This window comes from Coregonus lavaretus, assembly GCF_964263955.1.
Source record: "Coregonus lavaretus genome assembly, chromosome: 6".
Taxonomy (NCBI): domain Eukaryota; kingdom Metazoa; phylum Chordata; class Actinopteri; order Salmoniformes; family Salmonidae; genus Coregonus; species Coregonus lavaretus.
Window position 1 is genome coordinate 33,454,475 of NC_139993.1, and position 12,642 is coordinate 33,467,116.

The following is a 12,642-nucleotide window of genomic DNA, read 5'->3' on the forward strand; positions in this document are numbered from 1 at the left end:
GTAGGTTAATGCCGAAGGCAATAAGAGGAGCAAAATATTTGAGGCGTGAAGCAATTGTCTGTTTTCTTTTTCAAATGAAATGTGTATAAAGAGTTAAAGCACAGGTAGTGTGCAATGAGGTGTCCTTAGAATCATAAAAATGAAAAGTATGAGTATGAAGACATCTATGGGGAGATTATTGATATGGACAGGTGAACAAATCCTGAATTGATAAATACATGAATATGTATGAGGCTAATAAACATTTTGTTATAATTTTTTGCTTTATTACAAATGTGAAGTTATACAAATATTGTTTTTAACATATAGTACTGATAGAAAAATACACTATATATGCAAAAGTCTGTGGACACCCCTTCAAATTAGTGGATTCGGCTATTTCAGCCACACCCGTTGCTGACAGGTGTATAAAATCGAGCACATAGCCATGCAATCTCCATAGACAAACATTGGCAGTAGAATGGCCTTACTGAAGAGCTCAGTGACTTTCAACATGGCACCGTCATAGGATGCCACCTTTCCAACAAGTCAGTTTGTCAAATTTCTACCCTGCTAGAGCTGCCCCGGTCAACTGTAAGTGCTGTTATTGCGAAGTGGAAACGTCTAGGAGCAACAACTCAGCCAAGAAGTGGTAGGCCACACAAGCTCACAGAACGGGACCACCAAGGGCTGAAGCGCACAGCGCGTAAAAATCGTATGTCTTCGGTTGCAACACTCACTACCGAGTTCCAAACTGCCTCTGGAAGCAAAATCAGCACAATAACTGTTTGTTGGGAGCTTCATGAAATTGGTTTCCATGGCTGAGCAGCCGAATACAAGCATAAGATCACCATGCGCAATGCCAAGCATCAGCTGGAGTGGTGTAAAGCTCGCCACCATTGGACTCTGGAGAACTGGAAATGCATTCTCTGGAGTGATGAATCACGCTTCACCATCTGGCAGTCCAACGGACGAATCTGGGTTTGGCGGACGCCAGGAGAACGATACCTGCCCCAATGCATAGTGCCAACTGTAAAGTTTGGTGGAGGAGGAATAATGGTCTGGGGCTGTTGTTCATGGTTCGGGCTAGGCCCCTTAGGTCTAGTGAAGGGAAATCTTAACACTACAGCATACAATGACATTCTAGACGATTCTGTGCTTCCAACTTTGTGGCAGCAGTTTACAGAAGGCCCTTTCCTGTTTTAGCATGACAATGCCCCCTTGCACAAAGCGAGGTCCATATAGATATGGTTTGTCGAGATCGTTGTGGAAGAACTTGACTGGCCTGCACAGAGCCCTGACCTCAACCCCATTGAACACCTTTGGGATGAATTGGAACGTCGACTGCGAGCCAGGCCTAATCGCCCAACATCAGTGCCGACCTCACATTTGTTCTTGTGGCTGAATTGAAGCAAGTCCCTGCAGCAAGGTTCCAACATATAGTGGAAAGCCTTCCCAGAAGAGTGGAGGCTGTTATAGCAGCAAAGGGGGGACCAACTCCATATTAATGCCCATGATTTTGGAATGAGATGTTCGACGAGCAGGTATCCACATACTTTTTCATGTAGTGTATCAAGGTTTAACAAAATAGTCATTGTAGCTTTTCCATGCATTCTGCCCCAAACCCACCTAAACATTTTTTCCATTTAAAATCCTATTTTCCCTAACCCCTAACCCTAACCTTAACCTTAACCTTAACCCTAACCCTGTTTCTTATTTGACTATCCTTGTGGGGACTTTTGGGGGATTTCCGGTACCCACGAGGACGGTGAATACCCCCAATCACAATAATGCTAAGCTGCCGTGGCTCATTACTAGCAGGCACCTCATGCTAACAGCCATCTAAACCATTGAATCTCAGGTATCCTCCCAAAAGCATGTAATATAAACTCATCAAGCCAAACTGTAATATAATGAGCAATATAATGATTCACAATTCACATTCTAGTTACAGGATGATATGACTGTCCTATTTTTGGAAATTGGCATACACTGGTTGAAAGATCCTCCAACGAAGCAACTGATCAACTACATCCCCTCATTCCCTATTCCCAGGAGTCTATGGATGAAAAAAAAGGCCATAATTAGGTACTGGAAACTTGTCAAACATACATTAATTTACAAAATAATGTAGTTATAAGAGTGTACCTTATTGACAACAGTCATCAGATGCTGTACCCATTTGTGGCTGGGATTGGCACAAACAGTCTTCCCTTTCTTCAGTATGAACCTATGGATATGAGACACATGGTGGGAGATATATATGTATTTATTGATTAGACACTCATACCCAGTATTGATTCACATTCTATGAGGAGAAAAAAAGGAAAACTAAATATTTAATATTTCTCTGTCAACAAGTCCTCTTGACATGTAACTTGAGGACATTTTCATACCAGTGTCACAATGATTGATTTATGTGTGGCTTTGATTTTATTTGGACACTTAATTGTGCTAAAGGGTAGGCCTACAGAAGGTGAGGACATGTTGCAACACACTCACACAACGGCCTTGATGTTGCAGCCTCCATCTGTTTCCTGTATCCTGTAGTGTACAACGTTCCTCTTGGTGCTCTTCTTCAGGCCAGTAACATGCCTCAGACAGCAGTTCTCATACGACCCTAACAACAAGCATAAGGAAGTTAAATGGTTACAATCTCTTCTTGTGCTGAGCCATGACATCCTGTAATGTAGTGATATTTCAGTAGCAAATGGTTTGAATTGTGCAATTGTAATAGCAAAATAGTGTAATGATTACTTTCTGTAATTTTAGAAAGAATAATGAGTGAAGGTATTGCAGATGTGTGCAAGAGACATCAAAAGGACTTCATATTTAAGCTGCTTGAAGTTGTATATGAGCTATGTACACTACTGTCAAAGTGTTGTGAAATCTGGTGCCAGGCGATTTGAGACAATGTTTTGAAAGGAGGGGGAGACAGACAGATCCCAACACATCAGTCTAAAATTGTCCCATAAATAATTATCAACATTATTTTGAGGCCAAATATTCCTATTCTGGACAATGTATGGACCATTGGAAGTTTGTAAAAAAAATATACATAGAACAACCTTTCTCCATTCCAGAGGTACAATGAGGTTTACTATACCTCCAGACACAACAATGCATTAAGTGTACAAAATGTGGAGTATAGGCTACTATGTACAGTAGATTTTCAACAATATGTAAATTACAAGAAGTACTGGGAATAAATGAAAACACATGATAGGCTTGCTTTACACTGTTACACCAATTTCAGTGAACATAAACTTCATAATAATGAATCTACAGAATATGAATACCATTCCTTAGATTGTTTAATGGTGCCTACCTTGAGCCAGACTGAGGTACATGCATGCCAGGAGCAGGAGAAAGAACAGAGCCTGGAACCTCATGGTGTCACTGCTGCTGTATGGTCTGCTGCAAGAACAGGACAGGATGTAAAGCAAGTGAAACTTTCTCTTTTTAATACCTCCACATTGTCAACGTGATGTTTGTACTGAGACCACCCTTTCTACAATACCAGTATGTTCCCATTCTAGACCTCAACACTGACCCCTTGATTACAAACACTTCCTTCTTGGTACAAATAAACCAGATCCAGATGTCTTCAGCTGTTTTCTCCAGCTATCATTTGTTTGGCTGAAACTCTGACCATGTTCTAAAAAATCAACAACCAATCAGATTACGCCAAACTCTGTCTCTTGAGCCAGCTGTATAAACTCGTCTTTAATTAGTTAGAAATGTTAAAGTACATAATGTTTACAGTATTAGTCCGAAAGTTTGTGAAGTATGAATTCAGCATTAGGCAAGGATGTAAACAAGCACTAGGTCAGCATATAAACAATCCTGACAACCACTCAACAAAGAAGCGTACACACATCAACAAAGCAGAACATGCCGCAAATAAGCTCCTCAAAACTTACAAAGTATCTCCGCAGAAATGTCCTTGTTGAGTTCCCTTGGCTGTTTTATAGCTGCTATATGATACCTAATTCACCTCGCCACCAATCCTGTTACCTCAAATCAGCCACACCTCCTCTCGCATAACAACTAGTAGTACAGTATGTTTTACAATTGCTGGGAAGAGGTACAATTTGAACACTAAGAGTCACAATCGAATGCCACTGTCCTGTTTTTCTTTGCTCAGTCCAGTGAAAAGATGAGTGACAAACTGTGGAACTGTTTCCTTCTCAAGAGGGCTTACATGGGGCCCCTCCTTCCTATTATAGAATGATCTGAGGTTCAGGGAGCCGGGCCAGCACTCAGTATACAGGATCAGGACTTGTTTTAGTCATTTACCAACTGTAAAAATCAACTACATCCTTCGAACCAAGAAAATGCAGACCACACACAGACTCCTCTTTGAATATATTTTGTACAACAGCACTGAAAGAACTGTCTGTAAACCCACTGTCTGCAATTGATTGAATACCAGCCTGTGTGTTTATGTAAGATCCAATGCCTGATCTTTACCCAAGCAATTATGTCAAAAATAGCTTACATTGTTGTTGAAGCTGCAGTGAATCACAAGTTAATTACAAGCAAATAGGAAGCATTGAATTGCAATCAAATATTGTCTAATATTACATATAACAATACCTATGGGCTGAGGCAAGAAAATTATATTTATGATGTCTTGGGTGGCAGTTTTTCTTTGTGTTGATGCACATTAATAAAACATTGCTTAGGGACTTGAATAATGTTCTGAAATGTAATTGTCCCATCAGTCTGGATTTAAAATCAATGCACCCCTTTCCTTTAGAGACCATCTTACTTGTAAAAATATATATATTGACAAGACAAGCCACAATGTGATGACCCTGAACTTGATTCATATTTCATTTTAATAGCTTCCCCACAGTCAAATGGGTAGTTGGGAAAATACTTGTAACTCCTTTTCGCAAAGTGTTATTGAGACACAATAAAAGTGTAAATATCTTCTGTTCAACTTGAAAATATGACTTCCTGCCAGTTATATGCTCTAATTCGCCCAGTCTTGTTATCTTTGATAGTTTTCTTTAAAAATGTGATTCTATGACCCATTTGCATCCATAGAAAAGTCAACACTTTACATATAGCCAATTAAATCAAATATCACAGTGGGAAATATGTTGCCATCCAATAATGTTGTTGGTATCCTTAGCCCAAAAAATTGTGCCCTAATGAACTTTAGAAACTATAAAAGCTACGCAATATACTGTACAATTCTGTATAATGTGGGAAAAGTGATGTCCATGAGAACACAACTTCTGTTTGACATATTGCTCAACAATGTCTTAGGAAGAAAAATTCCATGAACAAAAAGCATGGAGCATTTTTTTAACCCCATCTCAAAATTTGGCAGTAACTTCAGGTGTATGAGTTTCTGTTTATTGTGAAACTAAATGTTTTGTAAGAAATGATGGTAAAACAGTTGGGATAAAAAAAGTAACATGATCATTGTTCCAGGTAAATTATTAATCTTCTTGTCAAGAGTATAGGGGTCACTTTCATGTGAACCCTAGGCCTACAGTCATGATTTATAGAATGCACTGCTGGTCAGGATGTACTTTATTATAAGCATAAGCATGCTTTGGTGTTAATCCCAAAGGAAAACTTACCTAAAATGTATGCTGTTTCTGCTTTCACTGCAGGATGATATATATTTGGAAAATTAAGCCTGTATAGGCTACTTTTTAGTGAAGGCATTTCAGGTTTCAAGTTTTATTGTCAAATGCACAGGATACAACATGTGTATAACAGTACAGGGAAATGCTTAACTTGCGAGCTCTTTCCCGACAATGCACAATAAAGGTAGTAATATACACTGCTCAAAAAAATAAAGGGAACACAAAAATAACACATCCTAGATCTGAATGAATGAAATAATCTTATTAAATACTTTTTTCTTTACATAGTTGAATGTGCTGACAACAAAATCACACAAAAATTATCAATGGAAATCAAATGTATCAACCCATGGAGGTCTGGATTTGGAGTCACCCTCAAAATTAAAGTGGAAAACCACACTACAGGCTGATCCAACTTTGATGTAATGTCCTTAAAACAAGTCAAAATGAGGCTCAGTAGTGTGTGTGGCCTCCACGTGCCTGTATGACCTCCCAACAATGCCTGGGCATGCTCCTGATGAGGTGGCGGATGGTCTCCTGAGGGATCTCCTCCCAGACCTGGACTAAAACATCTGCCAACTCCTGGACAGTCTGTGGTGCAACGTGGCGTTGGTGGATGGAGCGAGACATGATGTCCCAGATGTGCTCAATTGGATTCAGGTCTGGGGAACGGGCGGGCCAGTCCATAGCATCAATGCCTTCCTCTTGCAGGAACTGCTGACACACTCCAGCCACATGAGGTCTAGCATTGTCTTGCATTAGGAGGAACCCAGGGCCAACCGCACCAGCATATGGTCTCACAAGGGGTCTGAGGATCTCATCTCGGTACCTAATGGCAGTCAGGCTACCTCTGGCGAGCACATGGAGGGCTGTGCGGCCCCCCAAAGAAATGCCACCCCACACCATGACTGACCCACCGCCAAACCGGTCATGCTGGAGGATGTTGCAGGCAGTAGAACGTTCTCCACGGCGTCTCCAGACTCTGTCACGTGCTCAGTGTGAACCTGCTTTAATCTGTGAAGAGCACAGGGCGCCAGTGGTGAATTAGCCAATCTTGGTGTTCTCTGGCAAATGCCAAACGTGCTGCACGGTGTTGGTCTGTAAGCACAACCCCCACCTGTGGACGTCGGGCCCTCATACCACCCTCATGGAGTCTGTTTCTGACCGTTTGAGCAGACACATGCACATTTGTGGCCTGCTGGAGGTCATTTTGCAGGGCTCTGGCAGTGCTCCTCCTGCTCCTCCTTGCACAAAGGTGGAGGTAGCAGTCCTGCTGCTGGGTTGTTGCCCTCCTACGGCCTCCTCCACGTCTCCTGATGTACTGGCTTGTCTCCTGGTAGCGCCTCCATGCTCTGGACACTATGCTGACAGACACAGCAAACCTTCTTGCCACAGCTCGCATTGATGTACCATCCTGGATGAGCTGCACTACCTGAGCCACTTGTGTGGGTTGTAGACTCCGTCTCATGCTACCACTAGAGTGAAAGCACCGCCAGCATTCAAAAGTGACCAAAACATCAGCCGGGAAGCATAGGAACTGAGAAGTGGTCTGTGGTCACCACCTGCAAAACCAGTCCTTTATTGGGGGTGTCTTGCTAATTGCCTATAATTTCCACCTGTTGTCTATTCCATTTGCACAACAGCATGTGAAATGTATTGTCAATCAGTGTTGCTTCCTAAGTGGACAGTTTGATTTCACAGAAGTGTGATTGACTTGGAGTTACATTGTGTTGTTTAAGTGTTCCCTTTATTTATTTTTTGCAGTGTAGATCTGAAATAAAACATGTGAAATGCAAGAGAAGAAAAAAGAGAAAAAAACACGAAAATGCAAAATGCCCTACAGGTCTTTTACAGGTCAGTGCAGTGCCAGTACCGTTATTACAATGTCCAGGGGTACTGGTCACTGGAGTGATTGAAGGAATGTACATGTAATCAAAAGGGGACCATCGCGCTCTCCCAGAAGCTTGGCTGGTGTGTAAAACCCGCAAATTCAGACAAACAAAAGGTGTAATGGGTCCGCACTCAAAAAGACGTTGCATAAAGCTTACTTCATTTTTCAAATATTGTATTTATTTTCACTGCATCAGGGATAGCGTACACAGACGTTTCGGCTTTGCAGCCTTCTACAGTGTGTAGGTAAGATTCTCTCCTTCTCTGAGGTTTATTGGCAGTCTACACTCATACAGTGTATTGCCGCCACCTACTGTACGGGTAGTAAAACATACCCCCCACAATTGCTGGGAAGAGGTAAAATTTGAACACTAAGACTCACAATCGAATGCCACTGTCCTGTTTTTCTTTGCTCAGTTCAGTGAAAAGATGAGTGACAAACTGTGGAACTGTTCCCTTCTCAAGAGGGCTTACATGGGGCCCCTCCTTCCTATTATAGAATGATCTGAGGTTCAGGGAGCCGGGCCAGCACTCAGTATACAGGATCAGGACTTGTTTTAGTCATTTACCAACTGTAAAAATCAACTACATCCTTCGAACCAAGAAAATGCAGACCACACACAGACTCCTCTTTGAATATATTTTGTACAACAGCACTGAAAGAACTGTCTGTAAACCCACTGTCTGCAATTGATTGAATACCAGCCTGTGTGTTTATGTAAGATCCAATGCCTGATCTTTACCCAAGCAATTATGTCAAAAATAGCTTACATTGTTGTTGAAGCTGCAGTGAATCATAAGTTAATTACAAGCAAATAGGAAGCATTGAATTGCAATCAAATATTGTCTAATATTACATATAACAATACATATGGGCTGAGGCAAGAAAATTATATTTATGATGTCTTGGGTGGCAGTTTTTCTTTGTGTTGATGCACATTAATAAAACATTGCTTAGGGACTTGAATAATGTTCTGAAATGTAATTGTCCCATCAGTCTGGATTTAAAATCAATGCACCCCTTTCCTTTAGAGACCATCTTACTTGTAAAAATATATATATTGACAAGACAAGCCACAATGTGATGACCCTGAACTTGATTCATATTTCATTTTAATAGCTTCCCCACAGTCAAATGGGTAGTTGGGAAAATACTTGTAACTCCTTTTCGCAAAGTGTTATTGAGACACAATAAAAGTGTAAATATCTTCTATTCAACTTGAAAATATGACTTCCTGCCAGTTATATGCTCTAATTCGCCCAGTCTTGTTTATCTTTGATAGTTTTCTTAAAAAATTTGATTCTATGACCCATTTGCATCCATAGAAAAGTCAACACTTTACATATAGCCAATTAAATCAAATATCACAGTGGGAAATATGTTGCCATCCAATAATGTTGTTGGTATCCTTAGCCCAAAAAATTGAGCCCTAATGAACTTTAGAAACTATAAAAGCTACGCAATATACTGTACAATTCTGTATAATGTGGGAAAAGTGATGTCCATGGGAACACAACTTCTGTTTGACATATTGCTCAACAATGTCTTAGGAAGAAAAATTCCATGAACAAAAAGCATGGAGCATTTTTTTAACCCCATCTCAAAATTTGGCAGTAACTTCAGGTGTATGAGTTTCTGTTTATTGTGAAACTAAATGTTTTGTAAGAAATGATGGTAAAACAGTTGGGATAAAAAAAGTAACATGATCATTGTTCCAGGAAAAGTATTAATCTTCTTGTCAAGAGTATAGGGGTCACTTTCATGTGAACCCTAGGCCTACAGTCATGATTTATAGAATGCACTGCTGGTCAGGATGTACTTTATTATAAGCATAAGCATGCTTTGGTGTTAATCCCAACGGAAAACTTACCTAAAATGTATGCTGTTTCTGCTTTCACTGCAGGATGAGATATATTTGGAAAATTAAGCCTGTATAGGCTACTTTTTAGTGAAGGCATTTCAGGTTTCAAGTTTTATTGTCAAATGCACAGGATACAACATGTGTATAACAGTACAGGGAAATGCTTAACTTGCGAGCTCTTTCCCGACAATGCACAATAAAGGTAGTAATATACACTGCTCAAAAAAATAAAGGGAACACAAAAATAACACATCCTAGATCTGAATGAATGAAATAATCTTATTAAATACTTTTTTCTTTACATAGTTGAATGTGCTGACAACAAAATCACACAAAAATTATCAATGGAAATCAAATGTATCAACCCATGGAGGTCTGGATTTGGAGTCACCCTCAAAATTAAAGTGGAAAACCACACTACAGGCTGATCCAACTTTGATGTAATGTCCTTAAAACAAGTCAAAATGAGGCTCAGTAGTGTGTGTGGCCTCCACGTGCCTGTATGACCTCCCAACAATGCCTGGGCATGCTCCTGATGAGGTGGCGGATGGTCTCCTGAGGGATCTCCTCCCAGACCTGGACTAAAACATCTGCCAACTCCTGGACAGTCTGTGGTGCAACGTGGCGTTGGTGGATGGAGCGAGACATGATGTCCCAGATGTGCTCAATTGGATTCAGGTCTGGGGAACGGGCGGGCCAGTCCATAGCATCAATGCCTTCCTCTTGCAGGAACTGCTGACACACTCCAGCCACATGAGGTCTAGCATTGTCTTGCATTAGGAGGAACCCAGGGCCAACCGCACCAGCATATGGTCTCACAAGGGGTCTGAGGATCTCATCTCGGTACCTAATGGCAGTCAGGCTACCTCTGGCGAGCACATGGAGGGCTGTGCGGCCCCCCAAAGAAATGCCACCCCACACCATGACTGACCCACCGCCAAACCGGTCATGCTGGAGGATGTTGCAGGCAGTAGAACGTTCTCCACGGCGTCTCCAGACTCTGTCACATGCTCAGTGTGAACCTGCTTTCATCTGTGAAGAGCACAGGGCGCCAGTGGTGAATTTGCCAATCTTGGTGTTCTCTGGCAAATGCCAAACGTTCTGCACGGTGTTGGTCTGTAAGCACAACCCCCACCTGTGGACGTCGGGCCCTCATACCACCCTCATGGAGTCTGTTTCTGACCGTTTGAGCAGACACATGCACATTTGTGGCCTGCTGGAGGTCATTTTGCAGGGCTCTGGCAGTGCTCCTCCTGCTCCTCCTTGTACAAAGGTGGAGGTAGCAGTCCTGCTGCTGGGTTGTTGCCCTCCTACGGCCTCCTCCACGTCTCCTGATGTACTGGCCTGTCTCCTGGTAGCGCCTCCATGCTCTGGACACTATGCTGACAGACACAGCAAACCTTCTTGCCACAGCTCGCATTGATGTACCATCCTGGATGAGCTGCACTACCTGAGCCACTTGTGTGGGTTGTAGACTCCGTCTCATGCTACCACTAGAGTAAAAGCACCGCTGGGAATTCAAAAGTGACCAAAACATCAGCCAGGAAGCATAGGAACTGAGAAGTGGTCTGTGGTCACCACCTGCAAAACCAGTCTTTTATTGGGGGTGTCTTGCTAATTGCCTATAATTTCCACCTGTTGTCTATTCCATTTGCACAACAGCATGTGAAATGTATTGTCAATCAGTGTTGCTTCCTACGTGGACAGTTTGATTTCACAGAAGTGTGATTGACTTGGAGTTACATTGTGTTGTTTAAGTGTTCCCTTTATTTATTTTTTGCAGTGTAGATCTGAAATAAAACATGTGAAATGCAAGAGAAGAAAAAAGAGAAAAAAACACGAAAATGCAAAATGCCCTACAGGTCTTTTACAGGTCAGTGCAGTGCCAGTACCGTTATTACAATGTCCAGGGGTACTGGTCACTGGAGTGATTGAAGGAATGTACATGTAATCAAAAGGGGACTATCGCGCTCTCCCAGAAGCTTGGCTGGTGTGTAAAACCCGCAAATTCAGACAAACAAAAGGTGTAATGGGTCCGCACTCAAAAAGACGTTGCATAAAGCTTACTTCATTTTTCAAATATTGTATTTATTTTCACTGCATCAGGGATAGCGTACACAGACGTTTCGGCTTTGCAGCCTTCTACAGTGTGTAGGTAAGATTCTCTCCTTCTCTGAGGTTTATTGGCAGTCTACACTCATACAGTGTATTGCCGCCACCTACTGTACGGGTAGTAAAACATACCCCCCACATTTGTTGGGGGGGTGAACAAATCATGCAAATTACCAAAAACAATCAAAATAAACACAAACCAAATTCACGCCACTACCCTGAATTTCAAACAAAAAAACTGTACTATGTAGATCCCTACACAGGCTCAGGTCCCTGGGACGGGGGAACCTCTTCATCCAGTACTCCCTGTAACATTTTGGCTGTAAAGTCCTGGAGATCCAGAAATCTATTTGCCACCTTCACAATGATGTCTAGCTTATTTAATTTTGTATTAGTTTGACTAGTGCAATTTATCACTTGCGCTATAAAACGCAACAAAGTCCACCTTCTTCACTATTAGTATGTCGGAATCCTTCTCCTGCATGGCATTCACTGCAGACTGTGGGACATCCACTACCATCTTTTCTCTACTCACTCCTTCAGCTATTTTCACTGCCTCCACATAGGAGACCTGCTGGATGGCCCTGATCCTAGCTACTGCGACCTCCTTCATCCGTACAGGGCACTCCGGGAACGGATTCCCATCACAATTACAACAACATGCTTCATCGGACTCTTCAACTACTACATATTTATTCCTCTGACAAACACTTGCCACGTTGCATCTGCAATATTAAGCTGATCCATTCCCCCCCCCAAAAAAAAAAAAATAATAAAAAGAAAGAAAGAAAGAAAAACACTTGCCACGTGTTGTGAAAGAAAAATTAAGTATTTCCCTGATTTGTTGGATATTTAACAATTATTTACTTAACAAACAGTAAGACATTTCTGTCCTACTAATGCTGTGTTTTATGGTCTCCACTCCAGCACCCTGCAGCTAATCTGGGCTGGTCACAGAGATAGCTTGAGCTGACAATTGATTTACCTGCATTCCATAGACAAGATGTGGTGTATGTTTAACCGAAATTGAGAGAGCCTGGAGGAGCAGAACAAAAGCCTCAGTATTCCTAATTATATAAGATCTCTGTTTTTTCATTATTAGTTAAGCTCTCGGCACACACACTTCAGAGTGTGTGGTCGACGGCTTCATTATTGCAATAATTAATCTATGTTAAATAAAGATTGATCGT

At 41.6% G+C, this 12,642-nt stretch overlaps 1 protein-coding gene across 2 annotated transcripts; it reads right to left on the minus strand.

The window, feature by feature from the left end:
* Positions 1–241: 241 nt before the first annotated feature.
* On the minus strand, positions 242–4,397 carry LOC311130768 (C-C motif chemokine 25-like). 2 transcript variants are annotated; one of them, XM_084163561.1, is made up of 5 exons: positions 3,903–4,397; positions 3,308–3,396; positions 2,482–2,599; positions 2,128–2,209; positions 242–2,038 (listed from the first exon to the last, which is right to left on the minus strand). In XM_084163561.1, the coding sequence occupies exons 2-5, from the start codon at positions 3,369–3,371 to the stop codon at positions 2,018–2,020; spliced, it is 285 nt and encodes a 94-aa protein (XP_084019687.1). In that variant the 5' UTR covers positions 3,372–3,396; positions 3,903–4,397; the 3' UTR covers positions 242–2,017. The 2 variants fall into 2 exon arrangements, with proteins under 2 accessions (XP_084019687.1, XP_084019688.1); XM_084163562.1 differs by lacking the exon at positions 3,903–4,397 and having other exon boundaries at positions 3,308–3,439.
* Positions 4,398–12,642: the final 8,245 nt, after the last annotated feature.